Consider the following 24,889-nt stretch of genomic DNA (forward strand, 5'->3'; position numbering starts at 1 on the left):
TTTCAACCTGCGTGTCCTGATCGTGTCTGGTGTGGGGGTACAAAATCAACATGCGTGCAATGGTGCACACAGGCACAGGCGTGCGCAACTATTGTTTTTATCAATAGTTAGGGATAGTATTTCCTGTGTGAGTAAATTTAAGGAATGACACCCACGACTTCAGATTGTATGTAAATGTCGGTAAATCATATACATTTCTGGAAAGTACTGTTATTCCCCTTTAATCTCTAGTGTCTTTGTTGCAGGGTAGGATGGGTAGAATCGTGAGTGGATCAAAATATCCCCATATTAAATCAGTGATATTTAACCCTCCCTCCCACTCACTTTTATTTTATTTTAATTTTTACATTATATATTCATCATAAAAGTAATGCAATTAACAATAAGGGTAATGTATTTGGGAATCACATGGTATTAAAAGTCTTTAATTAACTTGTTAGTCATTTATAATGAACAAATCTAATGAAGTGCAGCTAGATGTTGGAAGCCTGATTTCTCTCACCTTCAGGGGTGGTGTGTGCATGCGGATGTCTGCGTGGGAGTGTGTGTTTGTGAGTGTGTGTGTACCCCCAAAAAGGACAGGCAATACCCAATCATTGCCTCGTCAAAGGTAAGCAAAACTTTGCACTGAACTCTGTATTAAACATTTAAATATCACAATAGTAAGAAGGTAAACTATGCATAAATGAATTTGTTTCTTTGAGTGAGAGTGTATCCATCTTCCATAGTAGTCGGTATCTTACCTGACGAAATAAAAACATGTTCCCAAAGAACGGGGACGGTTTGGGGTGCCTGATTCCACATCGATCCAGGGCTGAATAGGGGAATGTAGCATACCTAGAGAGAGAGAGAGAGAGAGGGGAGAGAGAGGACAGAGAGAGAGAAGATAGAGAGGAGAGAGAGAGGAGAGAGAGGACAAAGAGGAGAGAGAGAAAGAGAGAGGAGAGGGAGAGAGAGAAGGGAAAGGAGAAAGATAAGAGGAGAGAGTAGAAAGAGAGAGAGAGAAGAGAAAGGAGAGACATAGAGAGAGAAAGAGAGAAGAGAGAGAGAAAGAGAGGAGAGAGAGTGAGAGAGAGAGAGAAATGAGAGAGAGAGAGAGAGAGAGAGAGAGAGAGAAGAGAGAGAGAAAGAGAGAGAGAAGAGAAAGGAGAGAGAGACAGAGATAGAAAGGGAGAAGAGAGAGAGAGAGAGAGAGAGAGAGAGAGGAGAGAGAGACAAAGGGAGAGAAAGAGAGAGAGAGAGAGAGAGAGAGAGAGAGAGAGAGAGAGAGAGAGAGAGAGAAAGGAGAGAGGGACAGAGAGAGAAAGAGAGGAGAGAGAGAGAGATAGAGAGAGAGAGAGAGAGAGAGAGAGAGAGAGAGAGAGAGAGAGAGAGAGAGAGAGAGACAAAATAAATAGAGAAACAGAGACAGAAAGAGAGACAAAGAGAGTCGGAGTGTGAGCTAGTAACGTGTAAAAGAGAACGGGGGATAAGGTAGTAATGCTACAGAGATTACGGCGTCTAATGTGGCAGATATGCTGCCTAAGCAGCGCCTCACACAAACACACAACATTATTACACTGGAAGGATTTATTTGTTCGGGGGAATGTAAAAAATTCCAGACTTTGTCTCCTAAAACAGAACAGCAAAATGGAACAGCATGCATTATTCATCACAGGAACTGCTGCCGTTTTCTGCTGACATGCAAGTCTTTGGAATGTGGAAGGGGCCTTTTGTACAAGACTTTGAGGAGCATTATGGGATACGACAGCTGGGATGTTCTTTAGTCATGTAATACGCCGTCTGCTCTAAACGTGGTGGATTCTGTAGAGTGTGTGTGTGTATTTGAGTATCCTGGCCATTGAAAGGGCAATTAAATGATGGCTGCCTCCTTGTTTGCTGCTACAGTCACGGACTACGAGGCTAAGAGACAGGAAATTGTGTTTACAGTCAGAAAATAAAGCTGTACACACAAACACTCCCACAAAGGCAGGGAGGGAGATGTGACAGACAGGCAGGATTATGGATCAGGGCAAACAACTCTGACTGGATTGAGGAAGTCATATTTCCACGTCGTACATAAACAACCAACACAAGAAGGCAGCAAGACAGAGCAGCCAATACAGGACGGATTCACACATACGCTCACAGGCACGCAAGACATCTGATGCTAAATGCGCACACACACACACACACACACACACACACACACACACACACACACACACACACCAAGACCTCTTATACTAAAAACCAAAATAGATTTGAGCATCCACTTCATCTCCCCCTAAGCCCCTTAAGGAGGTCCATTACCATATTAGTGAAACTCAAACTGTAGATGAAACGCTGGACAAGAAATCTCATCAGACCGACTCATTTTAAAACACCTTTGCAATTATAACGATGCGCGTCACACAGCCGTGACAGACAGACATCCCTCTCAATGTACATCAGAAGAGGGACTCACAGCGCATAGTAACTGCTTTGGAATTCCGTGGCGTTTTACTCCATTAAGTCCCATACTCTAGCCTACATCCCTGATTGACACAGTGGTTAATGTCCTATGTTACGGAGTGATGCAGACTGGGTGAGATAATGTGTTTTGTTTCCACTGTTGCTGTGGCAATGTGTGAGTTTATAATGGCCGGTGGCATGGCCTCATTTACGGAGAGACGGGTAGTGGTGTTGTCATCAGCAGCAGGCAAATGTCACTCTGTCAGTCTCTACATGTTGACTACAGAGAACAAACATATCTAACTGTGGGCGTTGCTGTAGAGGCCATGAAGAAGGCCATGAAGAGGCCATGAAGAAGGCCAAGAAGAGGCTATGAAGAGGCCATGAAGAGGCCATGAAGAGAACATGAAGAGGACATGAAGAAGGCCATGAAGAGGCCATGAAAAGGCCATGAAGAGGACATGAAGAGGCCATGAAGAGGCCATGAAGAGGACATGAAGAGGCCATGAAGACGCCATGAAGAAGGCCATGAAGAGGCCATGAAGAGGCCATGAAGAGGCCATAAAGAAGGCCATGAAGAGGCCATGAAGAAGCCCATGAAGAGGCCATGAAGGCCATGAAGAAGGCCATGAAGAGGCCATGAAGAAGCCCATGAAGAAGGCCATGAAGAAGGCCATGAAGAGGCCATGAAGAAGGCCATGAAGAAGGCCACGAAGAAGACCATGAAGAATAAGCAGTCAATAAGCACACAAATGTTCCTTTACTGACTGACTTGTCATCTAATAAGATATGGTGAGTGCTAAGCCCAGGGATGTGATCCAGCTGAAGCTGGGCATTACCGCACACACACGCACGCACGCACGCACGCACGCACGCACGCACACGCACACACACACACACACACACACACACACACACACACACACACAGAGACAGACAGGTGCTCCTATGAGAGCAAAGATTTAGTGTTCCTACAACACCACGGCAGCAAAATGAAGGCTGGAACATAGCTGTTATATGATTGACATACTGTATAGTCTAGAAACCAACAAACTATACCGTTGCTTCATTGAATTATGAGGAAAAGGGAAATAGACTGAAACGTACTATGCTACAGCACATGTTCAGGTTAACCAGGCTAAGCTGTTATGTACTGTGTTACAAAGAGATATGCTGAGCTATGCTACATACATTAGGCCACACAGTTTCGACTAGCTCTCACAGTCTCACTTCAGCATTAGACATTCATCCATGTTTCTCAAATGTCACATTTCAAAATTGTTGCAAACGTCAAATTTGAGGTTAAGTTTAGGCATTAACTCAAAAATCTTAAGGTTAGGCATTAACTCTGAATGGTTCAGGTAAGGGTTAAGGTTTGGGATAGGCATTAACTCTGAATGGTTAAGGTAAGGGTTAAGGTTTGGGATAGGCATTAACTCTGAATGGTTCAGGTAAGGGTTAAGGTTTGGGATAGGCATTAACTCTGAATGGTTAAGGTAAGGGTTAAGGTTTGGGATAGGCATTAACTCTGAATGGTTCAGGTAAGGGTTAAGGTTTGGGATAGGCATTAACTCTGAATGGTTCAGGTAAGGGTTAAGGTTTGGGATAGGCATTAACTCTGAATGGTTCAGGTAAGGGTTAAGGTTTGGGATAGGCATTAACTCTGAATGGTTCAGGTAAGGGTTAAGGTTTGGGATAGGCTTAAAACAAAAATATCAAAAACAACTTTCTTTGGCCGGATTCAAACTTGTTACCTTTGGAATCAGAGGCAGATGCTTACGCCTCATATGCTCCCTTCAAATTTTGGGGGGCACTGAGCAAATTTCAGGTCTGCTGAGCGCAAATTGAAACATTTTAAAATTCTGTGCAACTTCCTGCGTGCGTTTACTGTGAAGATTGAGGCTATACCCGGTTTTAACAGTAGTCAAGTAGGCTACTGCGGGTATTTATTCATAATGTTGGCCTACCACCAAAAACAATGGAGAAAATGCATTTTAACAGGGAAATAGTTGTTTTATCATTCAGCCTATAGTAACAGCAGCTAATGTGTGATTCGATGAGACTTGAAAAAACCTGCAGGCTTTGACATGAACTTGTTTCACCACTTGTCCTTCAGACAAGGAGATGACTGAAAATATTGTGTTATCTGATTCAAGAAACCACTACACAAAACACAATTCATTATTATTCCAATACCATTATTACAGATAATCTGACTATTTTTACCTTTTTACCTCAGTTAAGAACAAATTCTTATTTTCAATGATGGCCTAGGAACAGTGGGTTAACTGTCTGTTCAGGGGCAGAATGACAGATTTGTACCTTGTCAGCTCGGGGGTTTGAACTTGCAACCTTCCGGCTACTGGTCCAACGCTCTAACCACTAGGCTACCCTGCCACCCCACTATTACATACTACAAAGGGAAGCACAGCCGAGAGCTGCCTGTTGACACGAGCCTACCAGACGAGCTAAATAACTTCTATGCTTGCTTCGAGGTAACACTGAAACATGCATGAGAGCACCAACTGTTCCGGATGACTGTGTGATCACGTTCTCCGCAGCCGATGTGAGTAAGACAGTTAAACAGGTCAACATTCACAAGGCTGCTGGGCCAGACGGATTACCAGGACGTGTACTCCGAGCATTCGCTGACCAACTGGCAAATGTCTTCACTGACATTTTCAACCTCTCCCTGTCTGAGTCTGTAATACCAACATGTTTCAAGCAGACCACCATAGTCCCTGTGCCCAAGAACACTAAGGTAACCTGCCTAAATGACTACCGACCCATAACACTCACGTCTGTAGCCATGAAATGCTTTGAAAGGCTGGTCATGGCTCACATCAACACCATTATCCCAGAAACCCTAGACCCACTACAATTTGCATACCGCACCAACAGATCCACAAATGATGTAATCTCTATTGCACTCCACACTGCCCATTCCCACCTGGACAAAAGGAACACCTACAGTGGCTTGCGAAAGTATTCACCCCCCTTGGCATTTTTCCTATTTTGTTGCCTTACAACCTGGAATAAAAATAGATTTTTGGGGGTTTTTATCATTTGATTTACACAACATGCCTACCAAGAGCCAAATCATTTTTATTGTGAAAAAAACAAGAAAAAATACAAATAGACAGAAAACCTGAGCGTGCATAACTATTCTCTCCCCAAAGTCAATACTTTGTAGAGCCACCTTTTGCAGCAATTACAGCTGCAAGTGTCTTGGGGTATGTCTCTATAAGCTTGGCACATCTAGCCACTTGTTTTTTTGCCTATTCTTCAAAGCAAAACTGCTCCAGCTCCATCAAGCTGGATGGGTTCCGCTGGCGTACAGCAATCTTTAAGTCATACCACAGATTCTCAATTGGATTGAGGTCTGGGCTTTGACTAGGCCATTCCAAGACATTTAAATGTTTCCCCTTAAACCACTCGAGTGTTGCTTTAACAGTATGCTTAGGGTCATTGTCCTGCTGGAAGGTGAACCTCCGTCCCAGTCTCAAATCTCTGGAGACTGAAACAGGTTTCCCTCAAAAATGTCACTGTATTTAGCACCATCCATCATTCCTTCAATTCTGACCAGTTTCCCAGTCCCTTCCGATGAAAAACATCCCCACAGCATGATGCTGCCACCACCATGCTTCCTAATGGGGATGGTGTTCTCGGGGTGATGAAAGGTGTTGGGTTTGCGCCAGACATAGCGTTTTCCTTGATGGCCAAAAAGCTACATTTTAGTCTCACCTGACCAGAGTACCTTCTTCCATATGTTTGGGGAGTCTCCCACATGACTTTTGGCGAACACCAAATGTGTTTTTTCTTTAAGCAATGGCTTTTTTCTGTCCACTCTTCCGTAAAGCCTAGCTCTGTGGAGTGTACGGCTTAAAGTGGTCCAGATACTCCAATCTCCGCAGTGGAGCTTTGCAGCTCCTTCACGGTTATCTTTGGTCTCTTTGTTGCCTCTCTGATTAATGCCTCCTTGCCTGGTCTGAGAGTTTTGGTGGGTGGCCCTCTCTTGGAAGGTTTGTGGTGCCATATTCTTTCCATTTTTTTAATAATGGATTTAATGGTGCTCCATGGGATGTTCGAAGTTTCAGATATTTTTTTATAACCCAACCCTGATCTGTACTTCTCCACAACTTTGTCCCTGACATGTTTGGAGAGCTCCTTGATCTTCATGGTGCCGCTTGTTTGGTGGTGCCCCTTGCTTAGTGGTGTGGCAGACCATGGGGCTTTCAGAACAAGTGTATAGATACTGAGATCATGTGACAGATCATGCAATAAAATGCAAATTAATTACTTAAAAATCATACAATGTGATTTTCAGGATTTTTGTTTTAGATTCCATCTCTCACAGTTGAAGTGTACCTATGATAAAAATTACAGACCTCTACATGCTTTTTAAGTAGTAAAACCTGCAAAATCGGCAGTGTATCAAATAGTTGTTCTCCCCACTGTATATGGCAATAGCTATTTGCATATAGTCCGACTGCAGCTCTGATTGATTTAATGGCGCACCGGTCTGTGTAGAGTACGGGCCTGAGTTGTGCCTGCCAATGCAATTGAATCCTACTCCAATGCGATATGCCTTGCGCAGTTAGTTTTGCATACCAAGTCTTGCATAGTTCGTTTTGATTCGGTATGTTGCATTGAAAGTGACTAATATTGTGTTGATTCGATCACAATTCCCACAGTAAAGGGAAACGTTGAAAGTGTTAACTAACGGGGAAAACTCTAGAAAGTTGAGTGAAGTTCAATCCCATGCTCCTCTGCACTGGATTCAATTTCTTCTCGTGCGGCAGTCCGAGGGGGGCTGCACGCACGTGCAGCTTAGAAGTAACACTGCTTACCCCCGTCCACAACACCTTAGCAAAAAACTAAATCTACCTGAAGGTAACAGTGCTCATTGTTGCCCCTAGTGGCCTGTTTCCACATTATCTCCCGACGTCCTCACGGGTGACCTGGCTGACAGTGTTATGCTGCAGTCACACACAGCTTGTGTGTGTGAAAGAGGGGTGTCAGGCAGGAGAGGTAAAGAGGGACAGTGGGTGAAAAACAAAAGCCCTCTAGGGGGGTCTGCCAAGAACAGAGGGCACCTTCATGACAGCTCTGAGCCTGCAGCAATAATTCCATAGCTCACAAAAATGTTATGCGAACACGTGGTAAGACAGAGTTTTAGTGCATGACTGACTCAGAGCTCTCCATTTGATTGACTGGGTGTGAGGGAGCCACAGACACACTGGGTTGTCTCAGCCAGCTGTGAGCACAAACTGCTGAAGCTGTAGCTCACCGATCACCTCCCCAGTCCGACCCACGTCAGAGCGGAGCAGCTTCACCTGGAAACCACCTTTATCTCAAGGAACATCCGATGACGCACTCCGAGACACTGAGAAAAGACAGGACTCACTCCTCCAGAGGTAAAAAAAAGAAAGAAAATGTTGCTTATATAAAAAAATGCAATAAAGAGCGGATGGTGAATTTTTCATACTCAAGAGTCTCAGACTCTGGTTTTTAGGGTTGTGAGTCCTCCTTGCGATGAACAAAAGACAGATTTATAGAGTTGTCTCCCACTCACACACATACACACATTGCACGCACACAGGCACACAGACACACGGGACGGGTCATTTGGTGGTCAGGGGGATTGGAGTCTCATTTAGATTGAAGGGTTACAGCTGGCAGGGCTGTTTTATCTGTCTGCACACTGAAATTAGAGGTGTCAGAGAATAGGAAGACACACCTCCTTCAAACAACCCCACAGATCTGGCAATGTGAGATTCGGCCAATCAGAGGGTGAGGACAGGGGGTGTTCCCAGGGCATCATGGGTAAACCATAGCGTTGCATCAAACGGAAGAAAACAGACGGAAGAAAACCAAAACAAACGGAAGAAAACCAAGAGGGACTACCTGGACTTGTCTAATAAATAAAACATTGATTTTCATTTTCTGTAGCAAAACCTTTTCCGTTGCTTGCCATAATGAACACAACCCAGCTCCCCACTGGTTCTTGTAGTTGTCATGTGTTTACCATCAGAGCCTCCCTCGTACAGAAGGCCATTTTTATTGTACTATTATCATGTTCTCTTCACCATGCATGTCGCGATGCTGTTTCTCTTCATGAATAACCCAGTATGATTCTCAGCAGTTGCTGTGTGTGTGTGTGTGTGTGTGTGAGTGCGTGCGTAAGTGCGAAGCCACAGAGTGCCATTGAGCCTACATGCAATCAGAGACACCTCAGAGGCATCCATCATTAGCGACAAACACAATCAGTCCTCTCTGACTGCATCTGACAATACAACCACCCACACACACACACACACCTCCCTTAGTGTAAAAGCACATGGACACACACACCAAACTCAAAACCCAAGCAGTGTACAAAAAGTGGCAACAGAAGAAATCATACACACACTTCCTGGATAATATTGTTGGTTTCAAACAGTTGTTTCAGGCATGTCTGTAAATCAACAGGAGAGGAGCAGAGCTGTTGTAATTGCTTTGCAATGCCTTTCATGCCCCTTTTGGATTATCCATGTCATAGCTTATTGCTTTTTTCATTGTTAAGTGCCTCATAAAATGGGCATTAATATGTGCCCATTGATTTGTGCATGGCTGGATAATCTCTCCAGACACTAGCCCCCATTTGAAAATGCAAGCACACAAACATGAAGGCACACCCACTCAACCAGAGGGAAGTGTGCAGCATCAGTAACATGGAGATCTGTCAGACTGAGCCCCCGCCTTCCCACTGGAGACTCACAGGGAAATTAATGGATGGGTCCAGATGGGTCGATTGGAGGAGGAAGGAGGGAGGGGTGAGTCCCCCATAATGCTGTGTGCTGGCTGAAACGGTAGGAGCATGGAATTAGGTGCTTTGTGCTGGCGGGGAGCCGTGTGTGAAAGAAAACGCCCTTGTATGTGTTGTGTGGTTGTGTGTCTGTGTCCCAGGGCCTGGCTGGCTTTCACAGTGCATTGGAGAGTTCAGTCCTATCTAGAGTACTCCTCTGATTGTTTAACTGTGGAGCTGCAACGCCTGCATACCCGCATACAGCCAGAACACAACAACCAGAGACCAGGGGGATGGGGGGGTTCTTGTTTGGGAAAAAGTCAGTCTTCCGTCCTCTCTCCTCTGTGACCCGGAAACCGATAAGTGGTCGAGTGTCAATTCGTTAAAGAGGGTCCTCCCCTCGATAGCCTCCTTTTGGTGAGGAAGCACAAGTGGATCCGATGTCCCTTTGAATTAGCTGTTGTTTTATTAGAGGAGAAAACAAAGCACACGTTTAAAAACAATGTGCTACTTATTGTTTTATCTCTAAAATGTTTCACACAAACTAACTTCATTCTGGGTTTTTTCTCCCCTTCCACATTTATATACCCAGGCCTGGTCTAGCTCAACTTATATTCATCTCCCTGCCGTAAATATGAATTGTTCCTGTCTGAACACGGCTTATCTCCATACCATAAAAGGCGATAAGTTCTTCATTATCCGACAAGAGCTGTCTTCATTATGGAGCCGCGTGGCCGTGTAGCTGGGGTTGTAGCCCTGATGCCTGTAGCTGTACATGTCTGGCATTCCTCTCTGTCACCCGATCCATCGTACCACACCATCAATCAACGGCATCCATTGTGCCGCGCAGAAAAGCAATGAGCCACATCAATAACTGAGCCGGCTTGCAATCCCCAACCCATGAATATTAACCCGGGTAAAACAATGGCTTCACACAGAGCGACTCAGGAAGTCACACGTATAGACACTAGGATGCACACAAAAGCATGCACCCTGTCGACCCTGAATGCACACAGACACACACACACTCGGAACAATCAATGCTTTAGGTCCAAGCATCCCATCTCCTTCAGTTATTGATAAGGAAGTGTCCATGGTTGTCTGTAAGGGCTCACCAACCCTAACAGACAACCCACTCCACTTTAACACAAACTATCCATCAAAAATGACCCAATCCCACCACAGACAAAGTGTTTTAGCAGCTGTCGTATCCCGCTAGAAACCGGGGGGATAAAGTGAGACATCAGCACATTGTTTACACCTCATAATACTCTTGTCTCCACATAGACAGTTGAAGCGGATGGCCTCAGGTGAAAATCTCTTTAGATTCCTTTTCAATCTATGCTGAACCCCTAGGACATGGTTCATCTCCAGTACATTAGCAGCGTTACTCTTTGTGTTAACCAGAGGCCCAACTGGTGCCATGATGACCACTGGTTCTCTCTTATTGGACACAGTGTGTTTCTCCGCTCTCATCATGGTCTCCCACTGCAGTCGTAAGCCTCGTGTTAAGACTGCTAAGACTGTCATTTAAACACACAACTCACTGCTCCGGACCAATGCAAAGTCTGCCATCCCTCTATTGTGTTGTAGACAGTCCCACAGCTGCAGTACGGATGCACCATCCGGGGGGCGACTCGGTGTCGCTCCAATGAGCTTCCACAAACAAAGCAGGAGACCGGATTGAACCACAAAGGTAAAGTCAGTGACGAGGACATGTGGAGAGTGTGGGTTTTCGTTGAGAGAATGGTTGACAAAGATGGCAGAGAGAAAGCGCTGTTGGTTGGAGAGGTGCATCACACTGTTATATTAGAGCGGGGTATTGTAGAGGTGGCGAGTCATACTGCCGCAAAACAAATGCACATGTGACTGGCACCTCCATTCGATTTACAGTAATTATGAGTCATATGGATCCCGCCCTCACATTCACACACGCAGGCAGGCAGGCAGGCAGGCAGGCAGGCAGACAGGCAGGCAGGCAGGCAGGCAGACAGGCACGCACCACACACACATACACACACACGCGGTGTTTCTCTCTCCCTTTTTCACCACGTACCAGAACAACAGTATGAACAAAGCTACGTACAGCTAACCCCAGGGGAGACAAAGATTCTCTCATGAAGTTGTCGCAAAGTAAAGGTGACTAAATGAGCGCTGTTGGCACATCAAAGAGGCAATTAGCAGTTGCTACATCCATTTTTGGACTTATAAATGAATGATATATATCTATTGATTCTTGAAGAATATAACTTATAAATGCCTCATGAGCTTAGTTCAACTGTCACACTCCACGAGAACCCAAAATATAAACTTTTTTACTCCAACGTTTGTAAACAAATTAAATGTAAACAAACACTATATAGCCTCAAAACCTGGTTAAAACGGTGAATTTGATATCATGGAGGGTCAGTCATTGCATCCATAGCTCTGTCTATGAATTTGATATCATGGAGGGTCAGTCATTGCATCCATAGCTCTGTCTATGAATTTGATATCATGGAGGGTCAGTCATTGCATCCATAGCTCTGTCTATGAATTTGATATCATGGAGGGTCAGTCATTGCATCCATAGCTCTGTCTATGAATTTGATATGATGAAGGGTCAGTCATTGCATCCATAGCTCTGTCTATGAATTTGATATCATGGACAGTCAGTCATTGCATCCATAGCTCTGTCTATGAATTTGATATCATGGACAGTCAGTCATTGCATCCATAGCTCTGTCTATAAATTTGATATGATGGAGGGTCAGTCATTGCATCCATAGCTCTGTCTATGAATTTGATATCATGGACAGTCAGTCATTGCATCCATAGCTCTGTCTATGAATTTGAGAGTGGTTACATTTCTCCAGCCCCATCCCTCCCAAACAGGGGCGAGAAAAACACTTTGGTATTGTTTCAACCGCTGATTGTTGCTTGCGAAGGGGATGACTACTTGAGTGCAACAGGAAGACAAGCTGTGTTGTGAAACACTTCATCCATCATGGAAAAATAAACACGTTCTCTCTGACGTCAGCTCCTTCACAAAGACAGCGCCTTGGCTAATCAGCTTCCCCCCGACTAGCATTGTACTGAGAGTAGCTTCTAGATAGAGTACCATAACAACTACATGTCTACTCAAAGTTCACAACTCGGGAAGGCCTTATTGGAACAATTTAATTGTGAATGGAATTATATTTTGTAAAAATGAATTCATTTGTGTCTAAAAACATTTTAATTTTTTATATGGTGTACAGTCCTCCTCTTTCCTGTTGGCTCTGCGGAGCACAAGGGTTCAAGTGTCTGTCAGTCTGTCAGGTTGGATGTCATGAGGAGGAGAGCCAGAATGAGCCATTGTCCATAGCATGTCAACCCCAAGCCCTCAGTTCTAGTCTAACACTCGCCGCTTGTACACACTTTCGTGGACTTGGAAGGATGAACTGTACCTTTCAGTGGGTCGGTCTCTGTGATATTGTAGTCGTGGACCATATTCAGTATTAATAAACATGTTCAAATAAAAATGGCTGAGCAGGGCAGCTGTCAGGGAGGTGTGATGTGTGAGGTGTGCAGTCAGTGGTATGATTAGCAGGTGTGATGGACGAGCTGTCCAACCAGCCTCAACTAAACAATAAGTACTCCACGGGGCTCATCCAATGACAACGGAAGGCCAACTGCAGGATACCAGCGCACCGTGGCGCAGAGCTGCCAAGTCAGCTGTCCTGGGTTTATTAAACTGGGTTCAAATACTATTGCAAATATTTCAGCTTTTGCTTTTTGTCTGCCTGGAGTTCCAGATGGGGCGGGGTTTGCATTTGCGGGACTACTCTATTTGTCACACTGCGCCAGGCTAGCGCAATCAAGCCCGGATAAAGTATTTGAAATTATTTCAAATATTATTTGAACCCAGGTCTGATTAGATACTGTGCTATGGCTCTGCTCTGCCTGAAGAGGCTCCAGACTGAGCTACTCCAAAGGGTGGGGTGTTTTATGATGCCCTGTTCTGCCACCTTGGTTACAGCCTGCCTGTTGTTACTCCCTCTTATTCTTCAGGAGGTAGGGTTTTATTAGGGGGAGCTGGAAAGCCTCAGACACACCCACACACAATACTCTTAGAGCACTGGCAATGCATGTTAGGAGTGGGGTGAAATGTTCTGATATGATCAATCGCTTATTGCATATTTCCAATGAGGGATATTATTGCACACAGACTGGGCATCTGCTTATTCCAATTAGCTAAGCCACTGTTATCCAGTCTGCTTGCCTTAATGAAACATATTGGTCATGTATGTTGTCAGAGTCCAATCTAGAGAACTGTGCATGTGAAACCACACACGGATGGAGTAGAATATGTTGCTCCCACATACATTGACATCCCAGAACAATGTGGCCAGGATACTGACCATTTTATAGCCATGATTTTATATCAAAAACAGACTAAAGGAGTTTCTCCTTATACTAAACCTCCCTATATTCATTTATATATGGGATGCTACCTAAGTCTTATAAAAGCAATATGGATCTGTGTCTGAACCTCCGATGATATCACCATCTTTATTATAACCTTTGAAACGGTGCCTATGGGTTAGAGTGTCCATCAACGGTGACACTTGGATATCACAGCCCCAGTCAGTTCATTTGTCGTGAGATCATCGGGGGGTATGTCATCCGTTCCACTTGGACTGAGTGTCCAGTGAATGGGCCCTGGTTGGGTTACACACACTGTGTTCCTTCCAGAGTTCATTCTGATACATAGTTTAACACAAGTTCTCGAGGGGACAGTGGGCCAGGAAAACAAACGTCTACAGTTACAAAGGAGAAGGGTGTGTGTGTGTGTGTGTGTGTGTGAGATGGGGTGAGGGGGGAGTTCAGTCACTTTGCATGTGTGCCGACGGGCATTGTATTTCACACAAAACCCACACTGCACTTCCAGCTAGGCTATTGGGGAGACCCTATGGAGAACAGACAGGCTGCAATGTGCTGGCAATATCCCCCGGTACCTAAGCTATAGAAACGTCTCTCTGTATCCTCAAACAGACAGAACATTTCCCCATCACACTTACATGAGTCAAGGAGAGAAAAGAGGGGCAAAGCAATGGACAATTGGTCGTGATACAGCCTGGGATCAAACCAGGCTATGTAGTGACACCTCTAGCACTGCGATGCAGTGCCTTAGACTGCTGTGCCACTCAGGAGCCCGAAATATGACTGGACCTGCCCAAACCATGTGGGGGGAAAAAAACATTTTTTACTAAGCAGAATTTGATCCCTCCATAAAACGCATGAACAGACGATCAAAGTATTTTATAGTGGGAATAAACCAGGGTAGTATTCATTAGGGCAGACTGTAGCAAAACAGAGAATGGACACGTTTAGTAGCCCTTCCCTGTTTCAGTCCATTTTCTTCCATTTGGTGCCTAAAGAATATGACTCTGTTTAACCAGGCGGCAACTTCTGTTTTCCAGACAGACAATACTCCACTGACCAGTAGGTGGCACTCTGTCCTATGGTCTTCTAGGCAGACAGGGTTGAGCATTCAGCTGCTGGGTCTGCCATGAGAGAGAGGTGGAGTCTGGTCCCAGGGAGGGTTCACCTGAGGTTCAGCTTGAGCTGTGTGAAACTCTGACTGGGCACACACTGCCTGGCCAAGACTAGCCCTAGGACTCCTCAGAGAGGAAATGTTTGCTTCTTGCCGTTGAAAACACCCCTGTACTAAAACTGCCAGCAATGCTGCAACTGTGATTAAGCCATTTCTTGGAGATAAAGATCATTAACACATGTTGACGTTTCCAGCGTGGAGAGCATGAGAGTATTCATGTGAAGTCAATGGAAACGGACGGGACTTCACTGCAAAACAAGGCAGCGTTCTGATTTCCCAGAGAACAGTTTGTGCAGTTTAGATGAGGTGAAAGGTTTTATGCCGAGACACATTTTGCAGTTCAGCAACGTTTAAAGGGCAAACCTAATAATTCTGTGATGTGGCTTATGACAATGACGGAGAGCCAGAGACAAATTGACTTGACCTCTCCTAAATCTAGTCATTTCGAACCCCGGTGTCCTGACGGCCCCTCGTGCAAGTTAGTTTCATCGTCAGATATAAATCTTCATTTGGGCTGAGACAGCTTAAGAGGACCTTATATACCACAGCCTCTTTTGATTTGTTACAACTGAATGGCAACAGACAGGAATTGACTTGTCCTGAGGAACTGAGTGTGTGTGCGTGTGTGTGTGTGTAGTCGGCATCTTCAAAAACCAACAGTTTCAACATGGTGCCTGAAACTGCTATACATCTGAAGTGGAAACCTACAGTATGTAGTGTATAACCCACAAGGTAAAGAGAAACCAAGTGTATCACCGGTATACCACAAACAGCAGGCTTTATGCTTGCTCTACAAAACAACATTTTCCACAACACTGAACACCCAACAGTGTTCAGTCAGTCTCCGTACTCGGCAGAGAGAGAAAGAACATGCTTGTCAGCCTCTCTCGCTACTTTGTAGGACAGAGCATCAATCTGGCATGACTGGCCTAGACGGCTACTAATCCTTGCTAGTGTGGGACTGAAATTAAACGTGCTCCTTCTGCAAAGTGGTTTTCTCACTTTTAGTCAGATGTGATGAAGGTTGAGAACGTGCAAAATGTTGTATTTTGATCGGTTCATGCTGATTAACCTCCTACCCTGAATCGAGGACTTGTAGTGTGTGTCATTTGAACACCCTACAACTATCCTGACATCCAGGCTTCTGTGCACTAACATTTAACATTCTCCAAATCAAAGCTTAGAACAGTACAATGCATACTGTAACATACCGTATGTAGGTCTGTGACATGTAGATCTGTGACGTGTAGATCTGTGACATGTAGATCTGTGACATGTACATCTGTAGATCTGTGACGTGTAGATCTGTGACATGTACATCTGTAGATCTGTGACATGTAGATCTGTGACGTGTAGATCTGTGACATGTGTACATCTGTAGATCTGTGACATGTAGTACATCGGGGGTGCCTCAGCGGTAGGCAACGGGATTCAGCCACAGACCGATTGAAAATAATCATTATTAATTGTACACTGCAAATGTGACAATAACAATCAATTCACATCTTGATTACATTGAGACACGAACACATATCTCAAATGGTTTTATTTGTGGGAATACTTGGGAACATATTTTCTGAATTCCTGGTGTCTTTCCTGGTGTTTCTCTGACCAACCACGGGCCACCTGTTGACAACCCCTGCAGCACATCAATATGTAATATAATGACGTTACAAGACGACACTGCTACACCTATACAATACGTAATTGTGTTTGCTTGAATATGTCAAGCATATTATGTCATAAACACAACACATACTAAACTGAAAAACACACACAGTACCAACACACACATCTGTTTACAATACATGCTGAGTTTTGGATTTGTTCTATTGCCCTAGACTAGAGGCAGAAGACATTGATTTACCAGTAGAGCAGAGCCAGGAAGATCATAAACAGGGACACAGATACTCCACCTGGTACTGGTATCATCAGGATGTTCATAACCATCTCCATGACGCTGATCACCACCTCAGACCAACACAAACACTGGCCAAATAGCTCCTATGGAGAGAAGAGAAGGTAGAGATGAGATCGTATTTATGTGAGTGTGTAAGGAAATTATTACAATTATACACTGTAATAACGTTTTTAGGACATACCAGTAAAGTTTACAATTCAACTGGAAAGTGGCTGAAGAAAAAAAAAACGCTTGTATGTCTCATGGAGATAATTGTAACAGGCTGTGGGATTAATTGTAACACGGTCTTCAATAGCAAAAAAAACGAGGGGTAATTGAAAACGGCTCTGATTTGGAACTGATATTTGGATTAAAATAAACTAAATTAACCAAAAATAACAATCTGCCCTGTCATGTTGTCCGGTGTCCAATTTTCCCGGAGGAAACTCTGAAATGGCATATGTCACCGGGCAACATGACAGGGAAGATTTGAATTCACCGGACATTTGAGAAATGTAATGGACAACCATATGCATTCAGATCTGGCCTGCCGCAGCCAGCTCCATCAACAACTGAGAGATGTTGGTCAAATGAGCTACATTTACGTGTCCTTAAAAACAGCATATAACAAATTACAAACTATATCCCTTGTGTTTTGATGTGCAGCATATATGTTTTTATGAAGATTTTAGAATATTCACATGACAATCTGTTGCCATATGGATGGAAAGCTAGCTATAGACACCCTAAAGAGTGACAAGTGCGCTGGCCCAGTGTCACGTTGATTATGCCTGCACACCATGGTTCACCAGCAGCCCCAAACATCTCAATAATAAGCTACACACCAGCCAAAACAAGCTTGTAAGAATTGTACTTAGACTCCCCCCTTCATACTCACCTGGAGGTTGAGCATTTGTTTGCGTGTCTCTATCTCTGTTATGTGTCTGTATCTAAGTAATTATATATGTATTTACGTTTTTTTTTTTTAAATAAGGACCACATTGGAAATAAGTCCCCAACTTTATTGTGCAATCGTGGTCACTTGAAAAAATCTTTGTATACATATGTATTTTTTTAAACGGACAAATACAATCAATCAATCCAAACTGTCCAGCGGAAAATTGATGAATGGAAAGAGACATCTGTAACGAAACACCAAAAAGTTGAATGGCCTTCAGAGATGGTCAAGCCAAGCCTTTGATACAGGGTAACCTACAAGGTAGGGAGGGATGTGTTTTCTGTTTGTTCAGATTGACATAGTCTATTTATTGTGGTGTTGAAAACGCCAACCAAGATTTTGAAGTGCACAAAGTCAGTATGCTTTATTGGTTGAAACCTGTTGGTAGGAAAATTTGTTGCATATATTTAATATAATTATAAATATGGCATCAAAATGTTGAAAATCTGAATTCCTCCCAGCTGATCATTGTCTGCAGCCAGCTCTGATCGTAGTGTAATGAAACAGGCAGGGAGAGTGAGCTCGTCTGTGGTGGTCGGCGAAGCCTCAATATTCTGGCCCGTAGCCCTGTGTGGTGTTGACTGTGCCACAAAAGCATGCTGAAGTGGCAAAGTCGATATCCATGTTTCTAAACACAGGGTCGCTACATGTAATGTTTTTTTGTGGTCGTAAACATTATTTTGAGTTAATTCTATGAGGGGGAAGGGTGTTCAATTTATTTTACAGTATAAGGGGAAGGTCATGTGAATATATTGTTTTCACATGACCCTTTGTTTTTAAGACACCTCGAGTTGGACCAGGCCCACCCCTCCAGTACATTTTGATCTGTCCCCTAGCACATTGAATAAACGCTTTTCAAGTGGTTTCTAATTTCAGTTATTTAGCTGTTACTTCGTGCCCTGGTCTCCTCTATGGGGATGCAATGGAAAGTCAAAGCATTTCAAAAGTCAGATCATGACGCATGATATGATGCAGGTGAAATATGTGCTTGTAAAAAACACACAATGGCTGTAGATTTATAGGTTCAAAGTTATACCTAGCCAGGTTATGTAATGGCGACAGGCGCTCTTTAATTAGGCTAATCGTGACTTGCGATCACCTGTCCAACCGGCTAGACTCGCCCCGACTTTCTTGAGATTTGAATTGGTATAAACGCTAATCGTGAGTCAGGTTTGTTAATAAAGTGAAGTTATTTTCCTTCAGTTTGAGCATTTATCTTGTGTTCTTACTTTGTGATTAGTGCCGCTTCTTCGTGCATGACCCTGCATGACCGTGCATGACCCTGCATGACCCTGCATGACCGTGCATGACCCTGCATGACCGTGCATGACCGCACACTTCACGAAGCGCTCCCGAGGACTTGTACATCCTCGGTTGCTCCACAAGCATGCACACCTTTTTCCAGCGGGTTTGGCCATTTTGTATTTGTTGGTTATTTGCCTAATCATGAGATATCTCCTATTGTAAAATGCTTAAGTATACGGCATTTCAATAATGTGATTTATCTGCTTTTAGACAGCTCTAGTGTATAGCCTCTCTGTTGTGTATTTTAACAGTTCATCGGTGATGTTCATTGTAGCTATGGTTTAGCCCATAGCTATTTCTACCTGGCTTTCCTAGTGTTCTTGATCGACATCGGGGAGCTCTGATGAGTAGGCCTATCAGAATGTCGGATGTATTTTGTTTCACAGTAGGCCTACCCGTAGTCTGTTTCCTTAGGTCAAATCCAGTTTGGATTGAGTTCAATTTCTTTGATTAAGTTTCTGTTCATCGTTTGTTTGTTTTGTAAGTTCTTTTTGCCTATGTTTGCAGACATTAGGCCTATAATTTATCCTAACCCCTGCTATCACTAGGCTATCCTTATTTTGTGAATAAAACACACTTTTTGCACCCTACTCAACCTCCTGCCTGCCTGCAGTTAAAGTACATGTCACTACATAAGAAAAACACCTATTCAAGACTTCTCTGGGCTTACTTCAACTGTCTCAAACTCTGCAGGTTTGTGGTTTCCAAGGTCACTTCCACTTCACTGTCAATGATTCGTTTTAGCTCTTCCCCCTTCCCCTGCTTAGAGAGAACCCTGATGCTGAGAGTGAGCCTCCTCTGTCCTGTCTGCCATGCTGTCCTCTGTAACAATGTGTTACTGAATGATCAACCCTCTGAGAGGAACATACAGGCCAGGCCTGCTACTGATGATCACACGCTGACCTTCTGAACAAGACCAAGCACAATCAGTCACAGTCAATGTGTGGTACAGACCGGACGTTTTGGCAAAACAAAGATGACATTTGGAGAATCTAGCTAAATGAGTGCAGTGCAGTCTGGAAAAGAAAGTGGCCTACAAGCCAAGAGACAGATACTAAGCCTAGAGAATGGCAGTGTTTCTGAATGTTGTGTGATATGAAACAAAGTTGGTGAAAAAATAACTAGACTATATTTCAGCATTGATAGCTTATCTTTGCCTTTTCTGTGTATTGGTCAAGTTTGAGCTGTGCATTGTTTCAATGCGCATGGCTCATAACAACAACAAAAAACTGATGAGCGGAATAATCATTGTCAGATCCAACTAACTGTGTTTACAGATAAGAGGCTGCTTCACAGTGTAAAACCAGTTTCTTTTCATGAGCAGGAAAATCACCACATTGCCTACAAACAGAAACCGCAAGGGGATTTGCACACAAGCAGACAAAGGAAACAAAAACAGTTCACAACGTATATTAGCCTCCTGAAACGAAGCAAGACATAGTGTATTTAACATGAATCACATTACTCTGACATGTTAATCAAGACAAATACTGCATGCATTTTTCATAACAACTAAAAACATACGTTTTCCTTTTGAACCAGATAATCAACAGTTATTTGGCTGTTTATCAAAGTTAGCTGGCTAACTCACTGATCCTGCTTCGTGGTATACCCCTCAGGTCTAGGAGGATGGCACAGAGTTAACAACATGATTCATGAGCCAAGTCCAGGTCCAAGAGGCTTCTAAAACAGCTTCTACCCCCAAGCCATAAGACTCCTGAACATCTAGTCAAAGGCATTGCCCCTCCCCTCTTCACACCACTGACACTCTCTGTTGTCATCTATGCATAGTCACTTTAATTAACTCTACCTACATGTACATACTACCTCAACTAACCGGTGCCTCCGCATATTGACTCTGTACCGGCACACCCCTGTATATATAGTTATTTTTCACTGTCTTATAACTAAATTAAATAAGTGTATTATACTTAAACTTACACTAGCCTGGCACCCAAAATAATGTAGCTACATTCAGTCTGGTTTAACCAGGCTGAATTTACACAACTTTCAAAAATCAATTTTCTCAGATGATTGGTTTTAGGGCCCTTTGAACTCCACACAAGACTGATAAGCTTCATAACAAAATAATATGTTGCTATTTTAGATATTTTATTTAAATCATGTTTTTCTGATGGTGTTGAGTCAGGTTTCCTTGATATTACAAAAGGTGTCCCACAGGGATCGATTTCAGGTTGTGTACCTTTTACTGTCTATACAAACAATGTTGGTCTATCCGCTCATTTGTTTAACCTACACCTGTATGCAGTGCAGACGACACTGTTTGTGTCTGCTATTGCCCCCACGGTTGACCAGGCTTTGTAGGAGCTTCAATCTGCCTTCGTTGATTTGCAGAAAGCCTTTGTTGAACTGACACTGGTACTTAATGCAGGTAAAACCAAGTATATGTTATTCTCCATATCACATAAAAATGATCGTGTCAGCGCTTATAAATATCTGGGCATCTGGATTGACAAAAAGCTTTTTGAAAAAGCATGATGAGTTAGTTAAGATATTAAGAATTCAAATGTGCTTATTTTATATGCCTTTCATTAAATTAAATAAAAACATATAATAATTCAGTTGACATTCATACAGGTGTTAGATTATGGGGATATTGCCTATATGAACACAGCTGCCAATGTATTGAAGCTATTGGACACAGTTTATCTACATAAACTTCCACCCTACCTTACTTCACTGTTAGAGATACCAGACCCGGTCTCAGGGAGGGCTAACTCTGGAGATCCCTTCCATCTCCACTGAGTTGGGTAGATCTGCTTTCAATTTTTTTGCACCTTATGATCTCCAATGCACTGATGGAATGATCTCCAATGCACTTTAAAATCGGAGGAATTAGGGACTCCTGGGTGGCGCAGTGGTCTAAGGCACTGCATCGCAGTGCTAGCTGTGCCACTAAAGAGCCTGGCTTGAGTCCAGGCTCTGTCGCAACCGGCCGCAACCGGGAGACCCATGGGGTGACGCACAATTGGCCCAGCATCGTCTGGGTTAGGGCCAGCAGGGACGTTCTTGTCCCATCGTGACCTAGTGACTCCTGTGGCGGGCCGGGTGCAATGCATGCTGACACGGTCGCCAGGCGTACAGTGTTTCCTCCGACACATTGGTGCGGCTGGCTTCCGGGTTAAGCGGGCAGTGTGACTTGGCTGGGTTGTGTTTTGGAGGATGCACGGCTATCAACCTTTGCCTCTCCCGAGTCTGTACGGGAGTTGCAGTGACGGGACAAGACTGTAACTACCAATTGGATACCACGAAATTGGGGAGAAAAGGGGTAAAGAATATATATATGAGGAATTGGTGCCTCTAGGGCATTTCAGACAGCTGTTAGGGAATCTTTACACTGAAGAATGTGTTTGTTATTGTGTTTTGCTGTTCATGTATTTTTGTGTATAATAACATGTATTTTATTATGTATATGGATGTGTAGTTTAATGTGTATATTGTATTTTAATATGGTCTCAGCATTGTCTCCCTGTCAAAATAAAGGTAAAAAATATATATTTTTATAAAGAATATTACTAAATCAACAGTGCATGCAGTTATAATCGAAACAGATATTGGATTTATACACTAGACTGACTAGAGCATATAAAAGATCATTACTGACTCAATTATACACAACATGCAGCAGTACAGCGGAGAGATAACAGCAGGAAAACAACACATTTATTAAATTGACTTATAAGACCTTTCAAACGATTACCCATTTTCAACATTCTGATGCTTTCATCTGTCTTAATATATCTGTTAAAGTCGATCAGCCTGTGAGAAACATTCAGTATTCAGTCGATCTTTAACACAATATGTCAACCTTGACATAGTGGATGATCACATGGGTCTGGGTAATACAGGTTATACAGAGGAATAAGGAATATTCTGCCATTATTTCCAAAAGACTACAACATGCTTGTCAAATTAATTATTCAGACTAGACTTCTGTGGGAATTTAGAATCCAGTTAGTGAAATATTCGCTTTAGAAGCATTTCACACATCAACTGAGGTAACCTCAATCAGAAATCCCTTACCCTATTATGGCCTTACCCCTTCTTTATTTTTCTTTCCAAAACACTTGAATGTGCTGCCTCTGACCAACTCTCTCGCTATCTCTCTCAGTACGACCTTCTTGACCCTAACCAATCAGGCTTCAAGACGGGTCACTCAACTGAGACTGCTCTCCTCTGTGTCACGGTGGTTCAGACTCCACACTGCCGAAGCTGACTCACGCAATTCAATTCAAAGGGCTTTTTTGGCATGGGAAACATTTGTTCACATTGCCAAAGCAAGTGAAATAGATAATAAACAAAAGTTAAATAAACAATATGAATGTAAACATTACACTCACAAAAGTCCCACTCTCCGTTCTCATCCTCCTAGATCTATCTGCTGCCTTCGACACTGTGAACTATCAGATGACACTCAACCACCTTTCTCCTTCCCCCCTTCTGACACCCAGGTGGTGACACACATCTGCATGCCTGGCAGATATCTCAGCCTGGATGTCGGCCCACCACCTCAAGCTCAACCTCAACAAGACGGAGCTGCTCTTCCTCCCAGGGAGTGCCAAGACCTCTCCATCACAGTTGACAACTCCACAGTGTCCCTCCCAATGTGCAAAGAAATCCCCTCCCCCCTTGCTGATAGCTACTTTATTAAGGAAAAATGTACATACTATGACTGAGATATGTGGTTGTACTACCTAGCTATCTTAAGATGAATGCACTAACTGTAAGTTGCTCTGGATAAGAGCATCTGCTAAATGACGGAAATGTAAATGTAATGGCTTATATAATTAAGGATACTATAATTAATTAATACTATCATTATTAAGGAAAAATTCTGAACTTCTGAATAACATTATACCATTTCTGGGTCATTAAATTGTACAGATAGCCTACCATACATTTGTATTCACCACGTTTTACTTTATTGGCGTAATGACATGTAGGCTAATACAACTGTATTCTAATTTCTAGTACAATTTCAAACAGCACTTTGCCAGTTTCCTTTCATATGATTCAACAATTCGTTAATATATGTTAAAGATTGTCCAAGCCATGTACAGAAACTGATAAATCGTACTATGTCCCGACCAAGACCGTGTAAAAGAAATGGCTACATTGCATTGAGTTGGTGTCACATTATGTAGCCTAATTAAACTGATATCGTAGAATCTGAGGTCAACAAATATGGTGCTAACTATCAAATAACCCAAGTCAAAATGCGTGATAGTTTAATATGGCACATTTGCATCGTAATACGATTGACCGGTGTTTGATTATGCCACAACGTTGCGTTATGTCACTGATGGTTGCACGTGATCACAAAAGGTGCATTTAGACACATTACGGTGGATATCCCTCGAAGCTTCAAGTGTTACAGAGAGTGAACAAAATTACACAGGGTTACTGTATGTATTTATGTTTTAGTTCTTACCTCGTTATTACTTGATTGTAGACTATAGTTGTTAGACCAATTCTGGTTGTTGACGCGAAAAGAGAAGAATACGTACTGTAGTTCTTTAGAAGGACTACATTTCTGCGTGGACTTTGCTCCCTGGTAGTTGAAGTCTTTTTGCTCAAGCAAAGGCAGCTGATCCGATAAAGATAGGCTATAAAAAGGAATTGTGTGAAGTAAAACAATCTGTTATCAAAATGAAAGGCGTTTCTATCAAAATCCTAGGCCTATATACAGATGAACCTATTGCAATGCACTTGTATTGCTCTTCAAATAATATACGATCATATGTGCATGTATAACAGAGATAGTTTACAGTCATATATGATACTGTTAGTAGCCTAGTTAACCGTGGCCCTGAACTAGAATAAGCTTACTTGTCTAGCATTGGGCTATATGCTGTAGGTGACCTGATGGAGAACAGGGGATCAGTTCTTATTGTACTTTGATTGTTT

General features: G+C 43.1%; 1 protein-coding gene across 1 annotated transcript in view; it reads right to left on the reverse strand.

Annotated features, from left to right (window-relative positions):
• Positions 1-24,564, reverse strand: part of LOC115109576 (thromboxane-A synthase-like) — a 94,096-nt gene extending 69,532 nt beyond the window's left edge. Inside the window, exons 1-3 of the mRNA XM_065009945.1 lie at positions 24,414-24,564; positions 16,666-16,802; positions 744-837 (exon numbers count right to left, since the gene is read on the reverse strand). Of these exons, the coding sequence (XP_064866017.1) occupies positions 744-837; positions 16,666-16,754 (183 nt within the window). The 5' untranslated portion in view covers positions 16,755-16,802; positions 24,414-24,564. The remainder of the gene's footprint in view (positions 1-743; positions 838-16,665; positions 16,803-24,413) is intronic.
• Between the last annotated feature and the right edge of the window lie 325 nt (positions 24,565-24,889).

Source organism: Oncorhynchus nerka, linkage group LG25 (genome assembly GCF_034236695.1).
Source record: "Oncorhynchus nerka isolate Pitt River linkage group LG25, Oner_Uvic_2.0, whole genome shotgun sequence".
Classification (NCBI taxonomy): domain Eukaryota; kingdom Metazoa; phylum Chordata; class Actinopteri; order Salmoniformes; family Salmonidae; genus Oncorhynchus; species Oncorhynchus nerka.